Source organism: Gossypium hirsutum, chromosome D07 (assembly GCF_007990345.1).
Source record: "Gossypium hirsutum isolate 1008001.06 chromosome D07, Gossypium_hirsutum_v2.1, whole genome shotgun sequence".
In the NCBI taxonomy this organism is placed as follows: domain Eukaryota; kingdom Viridiplantae; phylum Streptophyta; class Magnoliopsida; order Malvales; family Malvaceae; genus Gossypium; species Gossypium hirsutum.
This window is the reverse complement of record NC_053443.1, coordinates 5783631-5805388: the sequence shown is the minus strand read 5'-3', so window position 1 is coordinate 5805388 and position 21758 is coordinate 5783631. Positions and strand designations below refer to the sequence as shown.

Genomic DNA, 21758 nt, shown 5'->3' with positions numbered 1-21758 from the left:
TAATTCGAACCTTCAATAATTGTAAATATAACCATCAATTGCAGTTGGGAGATGTTACAGAGTCCAAGCATCCTCCAATCTTTAATTTTCTTTCCAATGGCAAAGAAAAAAAAAGGAAGCCTTAAAAAACCAGGAGTCCAATCATTTCAATGGTTGCTCCTGCCTTAATTTGGCTTTACTTACATATTAATATCTTTAAAAGTTGTGTATAATGGGTAACAATGTAAAATTAAGGCAAATTCAAACTCCATCATCACTATGTTCTAACTGAGGGCCATACAAATTTTCATCTCTACCGACTTCGATGTCACCGGAAACTTGCGGCGACGAACTGTCGATATTTGAAGCTTTGATATGATTCATGTTCTTTCCGTTCACAATCGGCGACGGTTGCTTCCTTTCATGGTCTTTGGCAATGTTGTTATTGAACTTTTTGTAGACTACATACAGTAGCATTTGGATTGTTCCTAGAACAACTCCCACAATGTTTGGGAGCTGAGATTATTAAACCAATAAAGAAATCAGATAAAAATTAGGTGAAACTACAACAATAGGAAATTAGAAATGCGTGAATGAAGGGGTTGATATTTCTAGGTAGAGGCCACATTTCATGCATAGATAAATCATTTTTATTTCATTGCTATACTCCCTGCACTTTTCAGATTTTAAAATTTAGGTCTAAATATTAATATTGTTAACTTTTTTGGTTAAATTCAAGTTAATTACAACAACAAGACTATTTTCAAAATGTAACAACAGCCAATTTAACAAAAAGATATTAACAGTTAAACTTAAATTTTGAAATCTAAAATTTAAAAAGACTAAATTTTCAATATTTGAAAAGTGCAAAGACTATAAACCTATTTTTAACTTATATATTTTCATTTCACAAGTCAAGGTATAGATATGAAATTTAAAAACTCTATTTTTCCATCAAATTATGATTTTTTTTTGTTACTATATTCAACTTGAGAATTTATTCTATGTATCAATTTGGTATAATTTAATATTCCTATCATTATTGTTATGCCTTAGTTAAATCACTAATACTGTTAAAAAATTGATTAGTGAACTAATGTTTATCTTTTTAAATAAAAAATAGTGAAAAATAATTATTTTGATAGTCCCAATTTCACCTTTTAAATGGCAGGAAAATTTTGGGTATCAATTTCTTTTTAAAAATTCTAAATTAATTAATTATTTAATTGTATTGGTGAATTAGATTTGTTAAGGGGTGAGGGAGACTACTCCTTAAAAGAAAAGTCTCTCAAGTGATAACATATTTGTCAGCGAATTTTGGGGATTACTCCTGAATTTTTAAAAATTTTAAATTAGTAAAAGTAAAATTACACTTTAATCCCTCTAAAATGATAAAATTTTGATTTAATCCTTTAAAAAGTTATATTTTTACTATAGTAAAAATTACAATTTAATTTTGTCCCCAAACAATTGTTTTGGCTTCGTCCCTAATATTCCCTAATTGGTGACCTATATGTCATAAGTCAAGAATTCAAACCCCACTAAGGTCGAGACGCTTACGTTCTCTTGGTGGGTGTCTATACACCCACCTATGGCCAAATTCCTTATGGCGTTCACCATTTGCAAACCAAGTCCCTCATGGAAAGTTGGCTTTTAATAGAGATGGGAGACAAAATTCCGACACAACTACTAATCATTATCGAGGTCTAGTCAGTTGCCCAACAAACAACACTTCGAAAACTTCTCCGAAGAGATCGATTCCCTCAACAAAATCTAAGCATAATATTAATACCAAATTAAAATATAACCTAGTTTTTTAAAATATTAATGCATCTTCAACTTATAATATATATATATATGGATTTGAAAATACTTACAGATATATAGAAGTCCTTAAGGAGTAGTCCGTAAACCAACCACAAGATGGCGCTGCAGGTGAGGAAAAATGATAAAGTGAATGGCATGAACTCCACACTTTTGGTGTGAATGACCGACCTCTATCAAAAAATTAAACACCATTAATTAATAATTAAAACAAGACAAATCAAATTAAAATTATTGATTAAACAATAATAATTATATCTAACCATTATACTCAAAGGAGCTGCAAAAACAGCAGCCGATGTCACCACACATGACCATCCAATAACATGGATTCGACTTCTCCCTTTTGAAAAGAAATGTGTAATAAGAACCAAAACAAGAGCTCCCATATTGAATACCAGAAGCAACTTCAATGTCAATATCTGCCAAAACCTTATATAAGCTCGTTATTTTTGTGTGTATATACATATATGTATATTACAGTATTATTAGTAGTATACCCGAGCTTTCTTGGGAGCATAAACGATGAAGACGATGATGTAAATGGTTTCCACAACACAACCAATGGAGTTTATGGTCATTAAAAGGAAAGCATTGGGTTTTAAAGTGGCGTAATAGATCCATAGCATCGCACTCACTAGGGCAACCACGTAAGGTAATGATTCGAACCCTTCTGTTGATTTCTTTTTATAAACCCGAACAAATGTTGGCCTGCAATTCTCAATATATATATACATCAAATCCCATGTTGTATATGTGTATGTATACACAGAAAAAGAAAAGAAAAGAAAAGAAGAAACACTTACAAAGGAGCAAGGTACACCATGAAAGAGAGAATGTTACCTATATTGTTGGGATTTTCAGAAATGAACAAGATGTTAATTATATGAATGTATATGTAAGTATATATATGGAAATGGAAATGGAATTATACCTAGAATGCCAGAGATGAATATCCATGGATGGTGATAAGCCATTTTTGTTTTTGAGCTACAAGACTTTCTCTTTGATGTTTGAAGGGTATATAATGTATAGAAATAATATGTAGAAGGAGGTTAATTGTAAGTCAGGTAAAGACCCAATACTAGTTTCTTCTTATCCAAATTCTAACACATTTGGTGTGATATATTAATAGAGACTAAAGATGGGTGCTTTTTTATTTTACAAAAAACACCACAACTTTTTACGATTAATAGAAAACATCAGTTGCATGTTTTGTTGAATATGGCTTTTCAGCTTTGAAGTTTTTTTTTGAAATATTTTTATCAAAGATTCAAAATATTGTAAATTTGATTTTTTTTTTTATAAATTGATGTTATTTTTTAATTCATAGGATAAATTTTAAAACTATACATGCACTTTGGTTTAATGTGCACTTTTAAACATGAACTTTGATTTGATTTGATTTGATTCAATTCTTACAAATTATTAATATAATTATTGGTATAACATCTTTTTATGTCTATATATTGCATACACAAATAAAGAAATAAATTAATTTAGTTATATCTTTGAACGTGCATGATTGAATTAAAATTAAAGCTTTGTATATAAGTTTGAACCACAATCAAAATTTCATATGTATAACCGCACTAAATCAAAATTGAGATTTGTTAAGTTAAATGGCACTACCCAAGACAACCTTAACATTCATTATATTGATTTAAGTTTTGATACAGAGTTATTCATTTGTAGTATTTTTTTTAAGGGTTAAAAAGTAACATTTAGTCTTTGAACTTGGTATTTTTTTTTTATCTTGGTCTTTATTTTTATTTTACTTTTTGTTTTTCATTAGTCTCAAATTTTGGCAAATTTTTTCCAATTTGATCTTTGAATTTGGATTTTGTTCAGTATGATGATGTGGCACTCCTTGAATTTTTTTTTAAATTATAATTTATTTATATTTTTAAACATTTTTATTTTTTAAATTTTATATGATTTTTTAAAAAAAATTCAAGTGATGGCATGGCAGAATCTCATAACACCATGTCATCACTCATGAACTGATTCCAAATTTAGGGATCAATTTGAGAAAATTTATCAAGATTCGGAACTAACGTGAAAAAGAAAACAGTTTAAGGGCCAAGTTAAAAAATTACCACATTCAATATATCGAAATATTAAATAAACGTGACTGGGATTTGAGTATTTTGAAAGTTAAGATCCGTAATATCTTTATCTGATAGATCATATGTGAAACAGCTATCTATCCAAATTGAGAAGTAACTTTTGGTTAGTTTCTTATGTGTACTTGAGGGATATAACACTATTGAGGAATATGATTTGGACAATAATTGGTAATATATTGAGCATTGTTGGTCAATAAAAGAAGATGGTGTTCTCAATAATGTCGATATTTCAGACAATTAATGTTTTATCCTATATATAATACATATGATATGCAACAAAAGGGATATTGAATTCAGAGAATGTTGTAAGAACCAAATAGAATACAGCCTAAGCCAAAGAAGATCTACAAGAAACACAGCTAATTAACCTATTGTAGTTACAATTAGAGGAGGAAATTAATGATGTATAGAACAGTTTCTTTTCTTTTGATGTTGAAAACGTTTTGATGCTTGAAGTGTTTTATAATATGTTGTTAGTTTCAAAATAGATATTTTTGCAAGTAAAATAAGAGCAGTGCCAAAAACAGTGTTGGTAACTATTACCAACTCCTTCAGTCATTAAGTATGAACAAGGTAAAAATATAATGAACACGCGATATATTTATATAGTTCGGTTTTCTTACATTCGCAGGGCCTTACTAAAAGAGATAATCCACTATCTTAGCAACATGTACAACAAATGATCCCAACCTCTAATACTTACCAATTAGACTCATCACTTTTGTACCTAAGATCCTTTATTGGGTTATGAATTTCACTTTTGTGGAATGATGCTACATAATGTAGAAATCGTATATCCAATATACCAACTTTCGGTTCCTTAACTACTTGAACTTAGGCTTTCATTTACATTAAAGTTTACGAGTCACACGTACATAGTCATTAATCCACTTAAGATTAATGTGTATATGTCACACTATGAACGTTACAGTGAATAGATTCATAAACAGATCTAGGACCTATTTTACTTGGGTCCTATCCGATGTATTGTCAGTCCAGTCAATCACATCTATGTCTCTATTTTCTGGAAGTCATCTGCTCTAATACCCAAGACAAGGTATCTCCCTAATTAGACTTAATAGATGACATATTAGTTTTTCAACCAATTTACCCAATTTTGAATAGACTAAGGACTTGTTTAGATTATCTACTAGTATAAATTGTCTTTCTATATTACGATCTGACCACATAACACCGCTTAATATTAGTGAAACATTAGATAATCAATGAGTCAATATTTGCTTCCATTTTGCTTTGTGTACAAAAACAATTGAAGACAAAATACAAGTATATGTAAACAAAATCACTACACTAAGGACAATAGATTTGAGCAACAGCTATCAGCCTCCTCCCTCTGCCCCTAATTGGATTCCAACTTAGGGTCTGTTTGATTAAAGGAATTGATTTTCTGGAAAATCATTTCCAACTTTTCCAGCGTTTGATTGGCGGAAAATATTTTCCATTTGGAAAATGAACTCCAAAACAAGGGAAAATGGGTTACATTTTAGGGAAAATGTCTTACCCTTTCAATTTCCGTAAGACATTTTCCGTGCTCTCCTCTCTATTGCCTCCTTCATTCCTTCCTTCATTTCCGGTAGAAAATTGCTTCTATTTATCGATTTTCCAGTAACTTGTTTTTTTAATTATTCAATACTTGTTTTTTTAACACAATTACAAATAATTTATTTGATATTAATTTTTTTCAATTTATAACGATTAATATTGTAGCTTAATAATTGAGTATTATTATAAATAAATCATTGCAATATATGTAAAAATAATTTAAAATATAAAAATTTATTAATACATATCAATAGATGTAAAAACAATTTTTTCGAAAAATATTTCCAGGAAATCTGCTAAACAGCCGAAAATATTTTACACAGATTCAATCAAACACCAGAAAATATTTTCCAGTAAATAATTTTACAGAAAAGTAAAACATTTTCGCGAAATCATTTTACAGAAAATATTTTATTGGCAATCAAACAGACCCTTAATTGGAAAATAATTAAAGAACCATGTTTTCTTTAAAAAGTTATACTATTGTGAGAAAAATTACCTTTTTATATTTCTACATAAAATTAATAAAAACCTATATATATTTGGATTTAAATTTGAACAATTCAATTTTTAACATTATCATTTTAAAAGAAAATTAATTTTTATATAATTTTTTTACTTTTTTGATTTCTCAAGATATCTACCGGAGTGAGCGCAACAATTAATCATCCACATTATGTAGGCCCATTAAAGGGCAAATGTTAGCCACGAATTTTAAAGCAGCTCTATACTTAAAGTGAGAATCAAACCCTATACTAAATACATAATAACTTTCATCTATATGAGAAGCGTGTAATAATCTATACGTATGATGCTACTAAGTTTGCCATTAATCAAGGCTTACTTAATTATTGTTAAACTAATTAAATTCATGATTTGAGAAGCCATAAAAGAAATTTTGGAATGATTCAAACTTGTATTAGGTAGATATATTAATTGCAATTTAAGGATTGATTATTGCCCAACATTTTAAGGTTTGCTTCAATCTACGTCACCTATCTTTTTTTTTTCTATTTTTACTTTTAGGACCCTTATATAAATTTCTCTAATAAATCATTATTCTTAATAAAATTGTTTACTTTGAGTCGTGTGCCCAACATGGTTCCATGGTGTAGTGGTTAGCACTCTGGACTTTGAATCCAGCGACCTGGGTTCGACTCCCGGTGGGACCTCTTGGTTTTCTTTTTTTTTCTGTTAAAATATAATTTGAAATTTAGTTCTTATACTTTTATTTTTAAGAATTGAGTCCCTTACATATCAAAATTCAAATACAATCATTAACACTGTTAGAATTATTTTATTAAATTTAAGTTCATTGCAACATCATTTTTTTAGTTAGATCTACTAAGTGACTTTTTTTATTTTAAAATGTCACGCCAACAAATTGAACAAAAAAAATAATAGTATTAACAAATAGACCTACATTTTAAAAGCTAAAAGGTAGAGAGACTAAATTCTTAAAGATAAAAGAATAGGACTAAATTTCAAATTTCTAAAAAGTACAGTGACTTCTTTTTATGTTTTTAAGGGTGATTAAACCTTTTTTTGCTAAACATCGTTTTGGTGAGTATTTGTTGTATTTGATACACTAACAGTATTTTTTTTTTAACTCCACAGGTAAAGTTATAAATTTACCATATGTCTCATTTCTTTTATATATTGTTTTTTAACTTTTTTTTTTTTTTACTATACTCTATACCCAACCTAGTTTGTGAAATTTTTTTACTTTTCAATCAAAATCCCACATTTGCTATTCGCATGGTCTGAGTTGTTAGAAAAACTAAATAAGAAATTGAAACAATAATGATGGTTTTGAGGGCATGCAGAACACTTTTCTTAAGGTTTTATTATAGGGGGTTTGATCAAATTAGTTTATCAATTTAGTCCTTATAGTATTAAAAAGGTCAAGTTGAAATTTTAAAAGTTTTTATGATTTTGTAAGTGAAATTAAACTGCAATTAAAAATTAAAAATTTCCAAGATTAAAAATTAAAAATTAATTTGACTGGGTCTTAAAAACTTCCCAGATACTTTTTAACTCTTTCAATACTCTTTTATATAGGCATATAATACGTGTATGTTTCCATGAATAGTATGCAAGTTAAATATCTGATGGTGTTTGTCGAAGCTATTGTAAACCCAAAATTGGACCTCGGAAAAACCATCCATTCGGCTTGCTATCCCCATCTCTCTCAACCCTATTTTTGTTGTTTCATTTAATCTTTTAAAGAAAATTGAGACAAAAAAAACCACCAAAAAAAAAATAAAAAATAGAGATGCTTTTGCCTAAACTGCCTCCGCTCCTCTGCCATAGGGTGGAGGAGATTCGGAGAAGCAGAAAAAGGGCTGTTGCTGACTCCGGTGAAGATCTTATTTCCCAAAATGATAATAGTAATGAATCAAATGGAAGTCAAAAGCTTTCCTCTGTACAAACAAATGATAGCAACAACAACAACAACAGAGAAAGAAGAAGTCAGAGTTTAGAGTTTGGCAGTGTAGATGGCCCTCTTAATTGTCCAAGCTCACCAAGCTTCAGATTTTACATTACACCTTTGGTCAAGGATAAGAAGAATGATGATAATTGTAATTGTAAGTACATTTTTCATGTTTTCAATCTTGAATTTTGAATTTTTCAACAACAACCATTTTTATTGTTGTAGGCAAAAATGATCTTAAGAAGAAAGAGTCGTTTAGCAAATCCGATGGGACGGACGAATCCCAGACATCCAGTGAGGTAATTTGATATCCCAAACACCAACATCGTTAGGCCTGTTCATAAGCTTCAACAAGATAAATTTTAGGCCAAATGAGGCCAGTCTGAATTCTAAGTGTCGTGCATGAATACTTCTAATGAAAATGAAAATGAGGTTGACATAGTTGAAGGTTTTCTTATTTCAGGAATCGCCAACGAAGCTGAAAAATGAATCAAAAGGGACGAAAATGTGGTGGCTATTGCCTTGGGGGAAATATGTGAAAAACTTGATTCATATTAAACCATGTTGCTAATTGTATGTTATGGTAGTCATCGAGATTTTTCATTCAGCAAAGTTAGATGATTATGCTAACATTAAAACAGAAAAGAGAGCTTATTTCTTTCTTTCTCTCTCTTCTCTTTTTATTTTAACTATATTCCACCGCTCTTAGGAATAAATCTCATAATTATTTATTATGTGGATTAAATTTTATATATACAATTATATTTTTATAGTTATCGAAATTAAACTCCACAACTAAGAAACACTTACGAAGCCATTGAAAAGAAACATACAAGAACAATATAATCTTGATAATATCAAGTTCCGTCTCATTCAAGCCTAACACTCTGAGTGATCTTGAGAACATATTAGCAATATCCCTTAACACTCCTCCACAACCTGTCAAACCATCAACATTGAACTTAACCATGCTCTTTTAAGGGGGAAGCCAAGAAATCCTTGGTCTAAACCGAGGAAGCAAAGCACCAACACCACACAATTTTGGTGAAATCCACCAACAGGTTTCATTAATGTAACTCAATCATGTGGGTTTGGTTTATCTACTCTAATTTGTTCAAATTTAATCTTTATAATTTTTGAATTTTACAACTTCAATATTAACACTAACAACGAATTGGTAGATTTTGAAAAAAACTATGATGAAAGTTGAAAATAAATCTACGTAAAAAAACACTTAATATGCATGGTCTATGTTAATGGAACATGAAATATCACAGTTGGATGGTTAAAAAATTAGTTGTATAAAAAATTACGAAATAATAACTTAAATTTACATCGGTGTAAATAAATCTCTTCCCCTTTAATTATACAAAACATTGTGAATGTAATTAATGTTCCGGTTAATTAAATAAAACAATATAAAAGTTGTAATAATTTGTATAATCAAATAATGAATCTACTTGCAGTGCAGAAAAATTTTACATACTAATATTTTATGTTATATTTCATTAATGTAATTATACATGTCAAATTTTTGTTTTATATAAAAAAAAAACTTTCGTAATTTAAGTAAAAAATCCCTCCCTTTTAAATCTTGAAGCAATTAATTTTAGATTTTTACCCCTATGTTTTATATAAAAAAATCGTTCAAATAATTAAATAAATATATATTAATGGTTAAATTTTAAAAATATTAATCGGAGTAAATTAGTTTAAGTTTTTATACCAATGTAAAAAAATCCCCTCCCTTTGATTTTCTTTTATAATTGTCTAATTATAAAATACATTAAAAGATTAATAATAATGTGTAATTGAATAGCATTGTGTAAAGCTAACCCTAAAACTTGAAGCAATTAATCTTAGATTTTTATTCAAAGCTGATGAAAATATTGAACATTTTGCATTGTCATCCAAAAGAACTGTACAACAAAAAGTGGGATTGCATAGGAAGATTATGCACCAAATAATGTGGGATCTTGGCATGGATTATACACCAGATATTTATATGATCAGATACAAAATAGAGGGGGGCAGAATAAATGGGAAAACCGCATTTTAAGTCCCTTAAAAAAAAGGTTTATGAACTTGGAAAACTATTCTAATTCTAGCTACGAATCACCTCAGACTTACCTCGGAACAGGAAATCCATCGATAGGCCTATCAAGGATGGTTTGAAACCACGGATGAACTTTCTAGACGGAGCCCTTTGGGGGTCTTTATTGGTTTTCTTTCTTCTCGAAGAACCGACGACAGGTCCAGGATTTTTAGCAGATTCCGATGACTTAGAGTTGAAAATTGATGAGCCGAAAGTAGTGTCAGTTGCGGAAAAAGATAGAGGCCCTTTATGTGAAGCATCTAATGGATGCCCAACAGCTCCATCTTGATGGGGAGGTGGGAATTTCTCACTCTTGCTTTTTGCATTTGTTTGTGTCATTACTCTCCATTTCTGGAAAAAAAAAACCAATCAAACAAACAAGTATCGGCATTAAACCCAAAAGTGACCAAACCGTGGCCGAAATGGTCTAAAAATGTGATCAAACAAACATAATACTCAAGAAAAGTATTTCAAAATTCAGCCTTAACTAACAAAGCCAAGCACTTAAAGCTAATATTTGTAATTGGAATAATTTAGATGGAAATTAATATGCAGCAGCTCGGAAACTTCATTCATGAGAAATTCTCAAAATCAAGTGAAATGAACATAAAATGGTAAAAGCATTAGTAAAAGAATATGAAGAGAAAAGTGTCTCACTTACATCTAAGTTTGCTTGAATCTCTGCATTTGCTTCGGGGGCAGGAACTGCTCGATTAGCACGTTCACTAACTTTAGCTTTCCTAGCACCATCAACTGCATTAACCTTGCTGGCTAGACCTCTTTGCCTATGTGGAAAAAATGCATGTCAGCTACCAGAATATAGCCAAACTACAAAACGAAAACAAAAAGTGGAAAAAAAAGAAAGCTGGCTAACCTTCTGGCTTGTTCGTCTCTCAATTTTACATCCATTTCTTTGCTCGGGGGATACTTCGGTAAACTTGACGGCTCACAAGCATATGGTTCAGTGGTAAAGAACTGCAGACAGGAAATGAAATAATTAAACATGGAATGCTCAACATAAATCGATAAAGCTATTTTGAAATATATATAAATAAGGATCATAGGTAAAACATGAATATTGGTTTTTCCCGAGAGATGCATTAACAAAGCTGATACAACTCACTTCACTGTTAAGAGCTGCAGTGGCAGTACTTCGTTCTTCAGGGTCTATTGAAAGAAGAGTTTCAATAAGAGGTAAAGACGAAGATGGAAAATCCTTGAAAGTTTCAGCTATACAGCGTTTGTATGGCTGCTGTGGCTTAAAGAGCGTTGCATTTGGCAATTTGGATTTCTTCCAATATTGCTCGGAAGGGGATCCACATAACTTGAATATCTTATGCAGTTGTTCAACCTAAGCAAGCGAAAAAATATGATGTCAATCGCCAAGATCATTCGGGATTGGCTTATTAAGCCTTGACCAATGTCCAAAGCCATCACCAACAAATAGTTCCAAGGTTGAGCATAATGTGTTTTAAGCATCTAAAACTCAAACCCATACGGGCCAATAATGACCATATGCATTAATATACCATACACTAAGTATGAGCAGATCAATAAAAGAGAGAGAAATTTTATACCTCTGTCCTTCCTGGCATTATCGGCTTCCCAGAAATTAGCTCAGCCAAAATGCACCCGGCACTCCAGAGGTCAACCCCAACACCGTAATAAGTTGCCCCAAGAAGTAGTTCAGGTGGACGATACCAAAGAGTAACTACTCGACTAGTCAAGGGTTTCTTCTGCTCAGGATCATAAAAGGTAGCCAGCCCGAAATCAGCAATTTTTAAAATCCCTTCATTGTCAATAAGAAGATTAGAACCCTTGATATCACGATGCAAAACACCTTGGTTGTGGCAATGCTCTAACCCGGAAAGTAACTGCTTCATATAACACTTTACCTGCCCAAGAGAAGAAACATCAAAACAAATCAATCTTCTAAATATTTCACTTCTTCAGCAATGTAAAACCTCATTAACCGAGTAATAACAATTGCAAGTGCACAATATCACAAGCCATAACCAGCATTTAACTATTTCTAATCACAAACTAACGCCATTTCTCGGCACTTTTTCCACATTGTGCAACAATTATCTAATTTCAGCAATGGACCAGCCTTCTAAAGCAAACAACCAACTATTACAAACCAAGGAATTCAGCTTCAAAAAGGTGGCAAATCACCATGTTGGAGTAACATCAAAGACAGTTGTAACCTTGTACGATGTGAATCATTGTCGTAAATATCTTAAAAACCCTATATTAGGAATCGATTAACTTTTGAAAAGTAGGATCTTTTCTTTACCCATCTTGTCATTTCTCATTCATTCCATCTAGAAACTGTCAAAACAAACGGTATAATTCAAAAGAACTGTAAATCCAACTGCAAAAATTGAAGTGAAGCACGAAATTTCCATGAATTTGCATACACTCTCAAAAAGGGTATAAAAACAAAAACATCTAAAAAAGCTCTACAGACAAAATTGAATGTCAAAACCACTAGGTATGGGACCCAAGTAGTAAGCTAAAATACTTGAGAGTAACATCAAAAGCCCATATATAAGTAAAAGTACCATGAAGGCTCTTGTACTAGGAGTTGGATTGCATTTTACCCCATCTACTCAAAAAATAGACAAATTAATCCTTGTACATTAGATCAAAAAGCAAACTAATCTTTCTATTAAAATTTCCATCTATATCTATTGTTAAAAACTGGTTATGTAGGTGGAACTGTCTAATTATTCCGTTAGCAAGCCAGTTTTTAAAAGTAGAAATGGATGAAATTTTTAATAGGAATGGCCAATTTCTAAATGGCCCCTAGTAAGGGCCTCCATGGCACTTTTACCCGTATCTATTCATAAAATTCTCAATTAGACAAGCAAAATAGGGAAAGAACCCAAACCAAGTAATCAATATTTAACAGTAAAATCAAGCTATAATCAGCAAAAACTAACAACCCAATTTATGAAAGAATGGGTACCTGAGGCTCAGTGAACTTGATTCCATGGCAAGCAGCAAGGCCAGCAAGATCATGCTCCATGTATTCAAATATCAAGTAAAGACTAGATGACATTCTTGAAGTAACTAAGCCTTCAAGCTTAATTACATTTGGATGATTAAGTTTCCTTAATACAAGTATCTCTCTTGCCATGAACTTTACACTCTCTGGTTCTAAAGTATCAAATCTAACCTTCTTTAAAGCCACTATTTTCCCTGTTAATAGATCCCTAGCTTTGTACACATTGCTGTAAGTCCCTTGTCCAATCTTTCAATTCAAAAAAAAGGAAAAAAAGAAAAACCCAAATTGTTAAAATGATTATAATGAAAGGAAGCTTTTTAAATTAAGTTCAAAAGATACCTTGTCAAGCTTTTCAAATGTATTGGCACGTCTTGGGGTCCAATCACGGATGGCTTCACCAGCTACAGCCATCAACCACGACGGCCACCCTTGTTGGTTAAGGTCTGATGGTGTCCGTCGTCTCTCCGGTGCCGGAATGCTCACCGAGAAATCACCAGTATGTCTAGCTTTTTGCTTCGGTTGCTTCGGTCTCTCCTTCTCTTCAACATCCACAACTGGGTCCACAGCATTAACGACTGAGATTTCAGTGGATGGTTCACCACGGCTCCGGCGACGACGAGTACGTGGATGACGTGGTGAAGCTACGGTTTTGCTCCGCCGCCGTCGATCTGAAGACGGTGGGTGTGATTGCTTCCCGAAGACACAACCCATTCCTCTCAAAACAAATGCATTAGAGATAATAATAATGTATTCCGATTAACAGGAAAACCACTAGCGGTTTTGTGGCAAAAACGAAAGCCCGAAACTTCTAAAACGGCGACGTTTTTTTTTTTTTTTTGAAACCTTGAGGGGAATTTTACAGAGGAAAAAAATGAAGAAGGAAAGAGGAGACCGCGCGAAGAACGGCAAAGATAGCTTTAGATTTAGCCTTAGCTTAACTGAGACACTGAAGCAAGTGAGATTTGTAAGATAAGATAGGGCACTGACTTTTGAAAAACTACGTAATTGCCATGCAATGGTAAAAGAGAGTGACATCATGACTTTGGGAAAGTCAAAACAGACCACGTAAACTAAAGTAAAATAATTCAATAATTTTATTAACTAATAAATTATTATTCTTTCAAAAAAAAAACTAAATTTTTTCAAATTAAACTTTTGGATTAATTCATACCAAATTATTATTATATAGTTCTTTCCATAAAAGTATTATAGCCTTTCTGTACTTAAAAATACACAAATTAAATTTATACATTATATTAAAAAACAAGTTAGTTTTTGTTAACATTTCATCTATTTTTATTGTTAAAAACTGATGTGGCTAATAGAATAATCAGACGGTAATACGTAGTATGTTATGTGTACCTCATGCTGACATACAATACTAATTTTTAACAACATAAATTTATGTAATTTTTAACAAAAAGATCAATTTATTTTCTGATCAAATGCACAATGACTAATTTACGTATTTTTTTAATAGATGAGACCAAATGCAATCTGACTCTTAATACAAATACATCTATGTTACTTTTTCCTAATCTTCGCGACTCAAACCCACGATTTGGATAATGGGATGAACACCCGTGATCAATAAACCAAATATTAATATTCAAGTTAATTTTATTTTTTTTATAATTTCAATTTAAAGTATTTTTTGAGTTTGTTGTTTATATGTTCCCAATCATTTTATAATTTTAGTCATTTTAGGTTTGACTTGTTTAGAGCTCCATTTGTCTTTGTGTTGGAGTTAATTTTAAGAATTTAGTTTGGATGGTTAAATTTTTATAATTAAATTAAGTTAAATTGAGTTTAAATTCATATTAACAAGATTCAATTTTTAAGGTAGAATTATAATTGTAGAACTATTAAAAATAATTAATTAAGGTAAATAATAGTCAATGTCACCGAACTACTAGTAAATTTACATTTTGGATACTTCATTTTAAAAAGTAATAATTTGATCATTGAATTTTTTTAGAATTATGAGTTAGTGTTTGGCTTGTTAACTTTGTAATGGAAGTTAGATGTGGCCATGAACTCACTATTCATCATAAGGTAAACTATAATTAAGGTCACTCAACTACTAGTAAATTTACACTTTAGTCACTTAATTTCAAAAAAAAAAAGAAGTTATAAATTAGCCGCTAGACTATTCGAAAGTTTTAAGGACTTCCTTCACATGTGTATTCCAGTAATCTCATCACCATCTGAGCTCCTCTAACAAAAACATTCATTGAACCAAAACTTTTTCCTTCCTATTTCGACTTTATAGTTTAATTTTCCTTGAAATGGCTTTAAACTTCATTGATTTAAATTTGAAGCCCTAATAAACTTTAATCTTTGTCCTTCGTCATCGAATGACCACTTGACTTTAATATATTCCTCTTCTTAATAAGACATTCTCCTTGGCCTTTAAGATTAAACCTCTGTCGCCTGAAACTCTCTGACTAACTCATGGATGAATATAATATGTTTGAGTCTCATTTTTTTTTATATTTTTATTCCCTTTCATTGGTTTTATTTTGTCCCTTTGTTTTTTAAGCCGGGATCATTGAAACAAGCGGCTTTTTTCCTTTTCTTATTTGCTTTTTATCTGTATATTTATTTTCTTTAATTGTGATTGTAGTAATATTTGGTTGTTAATTCGAGGTAAGGGTGTGCGAATAGGTTCATTGTATATTTTCTTAGGTTATGGTTTTGATCAAATGGACAATGATAAATAGGTTAAAAGTGAAAGGTTGCTAAGTTGGTTAAAAAAAGGATACGGGGTTGACATCGGCTTTGCTAAATTTTGAAACTTGAGATATTGATACCATTTGAATTATCATGTTAAGGAAGAAAGATGCAACTTTATTAATAAATGAGTGACTCGACTCCACATTCGATAAATCCATATCTATAAATTTATTAATAAATGAGTGACTCGCCTCCACGTTTGATACTCATTAAAAAATTACATTAACATTTTCCAAGAAAATGAACATGAAAATTAGAAGGATAAAAAAGTAAATAATAATGTGTAATGTAGTAGTAGTGTGATAAAGTGAAAAAATGAGCAGACCTACCACACTGAAACACCTTAAAGATGGTATGATTTGCATTTATTGTGAGACAATGAAAGTCACAGTGTCAGCCATGGTCATGGGATGCCATGGCACCACTCCCACCATTTGTTTTTATTACGTCCCTTCAATATTTCCAAATTCATGACTGGGATCGGATCTTCATCACATTTATTTTTATTTATAAAATTTGAACATCACTTAATTTAATTAATATATGTGATATATTTATTATTTTTCTATAGGGTTAATACAGTACCACAACCCCTCTTATATTATATTTTGGATTATATTTTAATTTTTATAGAGAAAAATAAGTAAATTAATCTTTATATATTAGATAAGTGAAAAAATAGCTATTTTATTAAAATTGTAACCTTAAATATTTGTTTTAGCGTTTATATATAAGGTTTAATAATAAAATTACCCATCAACCTTTATACATTTATCTAATTTGACCTCTCTTTTTATTGGAAGTAAATTAGAAAATTTTGAAATTAATAAGTTTAAAAGGTCAAAAATACTTTAATAACCATTTAAAAGTAATCAATTAAGCCCATTTAAAATTTTAAAATTATTAAAAAACCATGAAAAGATATAAACAAAATTTATAAAAAAAGTTATAAAAATTTTAAATTTATAATTTTTTATTAAATAATAATACCGACCTGATAAACCATTTCTACATCATAATAATCCGCATACTCATGCAACTATACACTTAATTTAAACAAGTAATTACATTACTAAGCATAATAATAATGATAAGGTTGGAAAGCACTAATATAATAAAAGTTAAGAATGTTAGAGTCTCAAAAAATTCACACAAATTAATTAGTATCAACAACGATCAATTTTCATGGCCGTATTTAGTTACTAAGTAGTAAGTAGTAAACAATAATATATTTTTAATAATTTTATTATATGTTCTGATCATATTTATTTTTTTTTATAATATCAAAAACTATCTATAGCTCCTTCTCAACTTATAAATAGAGAGATAATACGTTTTAACACACCTAAATCTTTGCCCTTCTATATCCACAACAATACTCGTATAGATTAAGTCATAGAAAAGTAATTAAATGAGGTGAACTTTCACTTATCTATATTTTTTACTCACTTTACCCTCCCACATTAATAACGTGCACTTCCTTTTATACCCTTTCTGTCATTTTCAACTTTGAATTTTCCATCATTTTCTTATCAACATTTTTCATCCCCTTTGTTGCCTCTCCATGCCCTCTCTTTTTCTTGATTTGCACTTTTTTTTAGTGTAAACGGGAGGGTCAAACTCGGAAAAACCTAAAGATTAAACATCACAAGCAACGTTGCGCACAACACTACTAAGATCATCTAGTAGCAAATTGTAGATATTCATAGGCGGTTGCTCAATTTTATGAAGATGGAAATCATAGGATTTCACAATTTTTGCCATGCAAGGAAAATTTTTAATTTTACTCTTTTTTAAAATTTATAAAATTTTAAGTAAATATATACTAAAATTATAGTTTGACTCTCAAAAATGAAAAAACTTTTAATTTATAGTCCTATAAATTATAAAGATATATGTCAATAAATTCTGAAATTATATTTTAACTCCCATAAAAATTATATAGCTTAATCTTAATCTTCTAAAAAAAATTTCAACTTCACTTCTGTCTATGACCCTTTTCATCTCTCTAAACATGTGTTTAAATCTGACTTGACCATTTGTTGTTGCCCATGATGAGATCTATGGTCGTAGAGCACTTAATTTGCACTTCTAATAATTCACATGTTTTTTTATACAATATTGAAGTAGGGATGGAGGTAATACAATTTGTACCCGTGTAAAATGGATGTCTGTTAAGAATTTTGACCACCACTCCAGTCAAGAGCTTATAATAATTTGTATGCTTGTTCTGTTGATTTATGCAGGAAAAAATATCTTTTTGGTCCCTCTCAATTTCAATATTAAGTAAATTGGTCCCTCTAGAAAATTCAATGAATTTTAGTCCTTGACATTTTCAAAAGTGAGCAAGTAAGGGCAACTAATCACAATGCTAATGTTTTTTTTTAATAACAAATTTAACTTTCAAAGTGTACACATTCTGTTAAATTGGTCTTGGTTTAAAAAATTTAGCCCGCAACATTTACACATTCGATGAATTGAGTCTTGATTTAACAAATTTAGTATTCAATATTTATACATTCTATTAATATTTACACAAAATATATAAACATAAAAGGATAATAATATTTTATTTGACTTTTGAATGATTTGAGGAAATATAAATTATTATTTATATTAATTTTAAATAATTACAACATTGAGGGAGAAAAAGGATGACGAAATTTAAACCTATATTATTTAAATGCTAGACAAAAACTCTAATCACTATTCCGAATAACGTATCAATTCTAAGTAACGAATAAGGTAGACATTTAAACATTCCATGTTATACTATGCTAATCATATTTAGAAGTCTATATATATGTTTTTTAATGTCAATTACTAGTATTAATTTTAATAGTTGGTATATATGAACTGAAAGGTAATCTGGCGACTTCTACCATTGAAAATATGAAGAAAGTTACAAGGCACAATCAAGACAGATTGACTTTCATTGCCATATGTTAAAATATAAATATTTTTCCTTATATATATATATATATGTGTGTACTGTGTAGTGCTCCATTTCAAACAACTTGTTTTTTTACATTTTAGTTTTTGATGTAGAGGTGTTGATGGGACAATCAAATTGAGTTCACGGTATTAAACATGATATTAACACTTTTTAAACATACAAAACGGATCGAGCTAGACTCGAGCCTTGAATGTTCAAGGTGGAGTTCAACCCATATTTTAAACGGACCTTATTTTTTTGCTCAAAATCTCCCAAATTATAGGTAGACCTTCAAGTTTAGATAGGTAATGTCTAGCTTAACGGTGATGACTTGACAATAAATTAAATATTAAATCAGATTAAAAAGCTAAAGAAGGAGAAAAGATAATAAAAAAATTAATTTTGCTTTTACCCTAAATTTGTGGCTAACTACAAATAATTTAAACCCAACAATTATAAAAAAAAGAACATCAAACACAACTTGGAGGGTAAAAGAAAAACAATTTCTTACCACTACTCATTGTTGAAAACTACTGTTTGGATTTTTAAATTAATTTAATATCACGTTTTCATTAGCGGTAAAATTAAACATAGAAGGACGAAAACATTAGGTTTTTTAAAATATTAAAACTAAAATGAAGTTTTATGGTGGTTGGTGAAAATTGAAGTGGTAATGACTGAAAAAGGCATTGAAATATTGCTAGCTACTTCGATACCGACTATTCATTACAGTGGGCAATAGGCATTTGGAAATTCTATCTTTTATAAAAATTAATATCTCTATTATTAAATAAATTAATTTAATCTTTATATTATTAAAATATTAAATAAATCTAATATTTATCCTTTACAAAATTTTAAAATTTATTTTTTTCAATTGCAGTTCAATTTTAAATAAAAAATTATTTATTAAACTAAAATATTTTAAATATATTAACTCTACTAAACAATAAATGACCGTTTTTATACCGTAAACGTTAACTCTATTTTAATTTAACTTTATTTAATTCTTTGATTAAACTAGTCTATTTAATAATAGAGAAACTAATTGGTATAAGGTTATTCGGCCACCTCTACCATTGAAAGTGAAGAAAATTACAAGCCAAAATAAAGACTGATTGACTTTTGTTGCCGTTGGCTATCTCTGCTATTGAAAAATATGAGGAATAGTGTTCAATTTCAAAGAATTTGAGCCAGTCAATGGAGTTATATAGCTTTTGACTAATCCTCACTTTGGTTGGCGATATTGTGAGAAATGCGTAGAAATATTGCTACCTGCTTCGACATTGACTTTTCATTTAAGTAACAGATGCAAAGTTATGCTTTTAAATGATGATTAAAGATGTAAATTGGGAAAAATCAAAAAATTGTTTTAAGAGAAATCAGAGATGAATCATAAATTTAAAGTTAAAATGTAAATTTATTATATTAATTTGTAGTTTTTGAAATTTTGAAGGGGTTATAAGGAAATTTTACCATTAGAGGGACCAAGGCCATCTGTCTATGCCCCTATGTATCTAATCAAATAGAGTGAAAATTATTAAATTACTTGACTTGATGAGTTTTATTTTATCATCTTAACTCAATTTGAAATTTTTCTAAATAGAGTCAAGTAAATGAGATTTGAGTCAAGTCGAATAAATTTTGAGTTAAGTTAAACAAATTAAACCGGTCATAAATCTTGTTGACAATATGATTAAATTTCAAGTTAAAAAACATAAATATCATGTATATTTGAAATCTCTTTCAAAACAAAATAAGAGGGGAAAAAAAACAAGTTACTTAGTAGGATGAACCTGATTTGATAATTTACTTGTTTAAGTTGTAAAATTTATCATTTAGCGTTTTCATATTTTTAAAGATTTTTAGTAACTTTTTAATAATTTTTAATTTTTTGAATATATATATTTATAAAATTTTGGAAAAATTATTTTTAAATATATTGAATTTTTTGTAATTTTTTAGAGGGACCAATTTGCACATTTTCAAAACTATCAAGGACACAAGAGATATTTACATCAATTGGTTATTCGAATTGTTCAAATTATTCGAGTTGTAAAATTCAACTCAACTAAAACTCGAAAACCCAAATTACTCATTTGATTTTATTCAAAAAACCGAATAACTTGATTCGATTAATTTGAAATTAGAAAATATTTCGAATCAAATCAAGTTAATTATAATAGAATAAAAATAGACACAAAAGTAATGGATAGAAGCCAAACCCAAAAAAATAATATGAATCCATTAGATTCTTTTCGGCTATAGGCAGGATGAAGTTGGCAAAGGTTTTCTTTTAGTTAAAATATGTTGTTAGCTCCTATACTTTCATAAATTTGAGATTTAATCATTATACTTAAAAAGTAAAAAGTTAAACTCTCTTACTTTTTTATTTAAAAATCTCAGTCTAGTCTTAAAATCGTAACTATTTTCTATCAATATTTGTTAATTTGTAATTTTGATTCGAGTGTCCTTATATGATGTGGCATTGATAAAAAATAAACATATTAAATTAAAAAAGTTTAACAGAAACTAACAATGACAATAATGATTGAACTATGATTTTTAAATTGAAAAAGTAGAGATTGAATTTTTAAGTTTTGAAGTATAAAGGCAGAATGTAAAATTTTGTACAAGTATAGAGACTAACAGCACATTGTAACCTTCTCTTTTCTTTCTTTATTTGGAGTTCATAATTAAGGTTAAAGTAAATTTATAATGATATATTGTCATTTATGTTTAAGGTTTAGGTTTTTTTTTTTTGGGTTATTATGAAGTTAAGTCATTTCAGTTCTAGTCACTTTGAGTTCAGATCATTTTAGATTTCATGTTATTTTAAATTTGAGCTGTTTTCAACTCAGAGCATTCTGAATTCAGGTTAGTTCGAATTTAGATTCAAATTAGATGAATTCAAATTGTTGACTTTCTATAATTAAATTGAATTAAATTAAGTTGGAGTTAATTAATCAAATTTTCAAGTTTATATCCAAATTGACAAATCTAATTTAAATTACTAAAAATCTATATCTTAAACCAATCAAACTCCAATATGT

General features: G+C 29.5%; 3 protein-coding genes and 1 non-coding gene across 4 annotated transcripts; 2 read left to right on the top strand and 2 right to left on the bottom strand.

Annotated features, from left to right (window-relative positions):
* Nucleotides 1–2877, bottom strand: LOC121219300 (bidirectional sugar transporter N3). The gene is made up of 6 exons (XM_041097219.1): nt 2738–2877; nt 2610–2646; nt 2304–2514; nt 2067–2225; nt 1857–1976; nt 1–495 (listed from the first exon to the last, which is right to left on the bottom strand). Exons 1-6 carry the CDS (start codon nt 2778–2780, stop codon nt 241–243), a joined length of 825 nt encoding a protein of 274 aa, XP_040953153.1. The 5' UTR covers nt 2781–2877; the 3' UTR covers nt 1–240.
* A 3718-nt stretch (nt 2878–6595) lies between these two features.
* TRNAQ-UUG (transfer RNA glutamine (anticodon UUG)) lies at nt 6596–6667 on the top strand. Its single transcript has one exon. It is a non-coding gene; the product is annotated as a tRNA-Gln (tRNA).
* Nucleotides 6668–7646: 979 nt separating this feature from the next.
* On the top strand, nt 7647–8660 carry LOC121219299 (protein kinase 4). The gene is made up of 3 exons (XM_041097218.1): nt 7647–8083; nt 8155–8228; nt 8393–8660. Exons 1-3 carry the CDS (start codon nt 7771–7773, stop codon nt 8498–8500), a joined length of 495 nt encoding a protein of 164 aa, XP_040953152.1. The 5' UTR covers nt 7647–7770; the 3' UTR covers nt 8501–8660.
* A 1113-nt stretch (nt 8661–9773) lies between these two features.
* LOC121219298 (probable serine/threonine-protein kinase At1g54610) lies at nt 9774–13982 on the bottom strand. The gene is made up of 7 exons (XM_041097217.1): nt 13374–13982; nt 12996–13280; nt 11602–11919; nt 11148–11375; nt 10899–10999; nt 10686–10809; nt 9774–10375 (listed from the first exon to the last, which is right to left on the bottom strand). The coding sequence occupies exons 1-7, from the start codon at nt 13743–13745 to the stop codon at nt 10034–10036; spliced, it is 1770 nt and encodes a 589-aa protein (XP_040953151.1). The 5' UTR covers nt 13746–13982; the 3' UTR covers nt 9774–10033.
* Nucleotides 13983–21758: the final 7776 nt, after the last annotated feature.

Excerpts from the sequence above, each read along its gene's own strand:
- LOC121219300 (XM_041097219.1), bottom strand. The coding sequence starts at position 2,780 with ATGGCTTATCACCATCCATGGATATTCATCTCTGGCATTCTAG. Across the intron at positions 2,647-2,737 it reads ATTCATCTCTGGCATTCTAG|GTAACATTCTCTCTTTCATG; the intron begins GTATAATTCCAT and ends CCAACAATATAG. Across the intron at positions 496-1,856 it reads TTAAGGACTTCTATATATCT|CTCCCAAACATTGTGGGAGT; the intron begins GTAAGTATTTTC and ends TAATAATCTCAG.
- LOC121219298 (XM_041097217.1), bottom strand. The coding sequence starts at position 13,745 with ATGGGTTGTGTCTTCGGGAAGCAATCACACCCACCGTCTTCAGATCGA. Across the intron at positions 13,281-13,373 it reads CATTTGAAAAGCTTGACAAG|ATTGGACAAGGGACTTACAG; the intron begins GTATCTTTTGAA and ends TTGAATTGAAAG. Across the intron at positions 10,376-10,685 it reads AGATTCAAGCAAACTTAGAT|AAATGGAGAGTAATGACACA; the intron begins GTAAGTGAGACA and ends TTTTTTTTCCAG.
- LOC121219299 (XM_041097218.1), top strand. The coding sequence starts at position 7,771 with ATGCTTTTGCCTAAACTGCCTCCGCTCCTCTGCCATAGGGTGGAGGAG. Across the intron at positions 8,084-8,154 it reads GAATGATGATAATTGTAATT|GCAAAAATGATCTTAAGAAG; the intron begins GTAAGTACATTT and ends TTATTGTTGTAG. Across the intron at positions 8,229-8,392 it reads AATCCCAGACATCCAGTGAG|GAATCGCCAACGAAGCTGAA; the intron begins GTAATTTGATAT and ends TTCTTATTTCAG.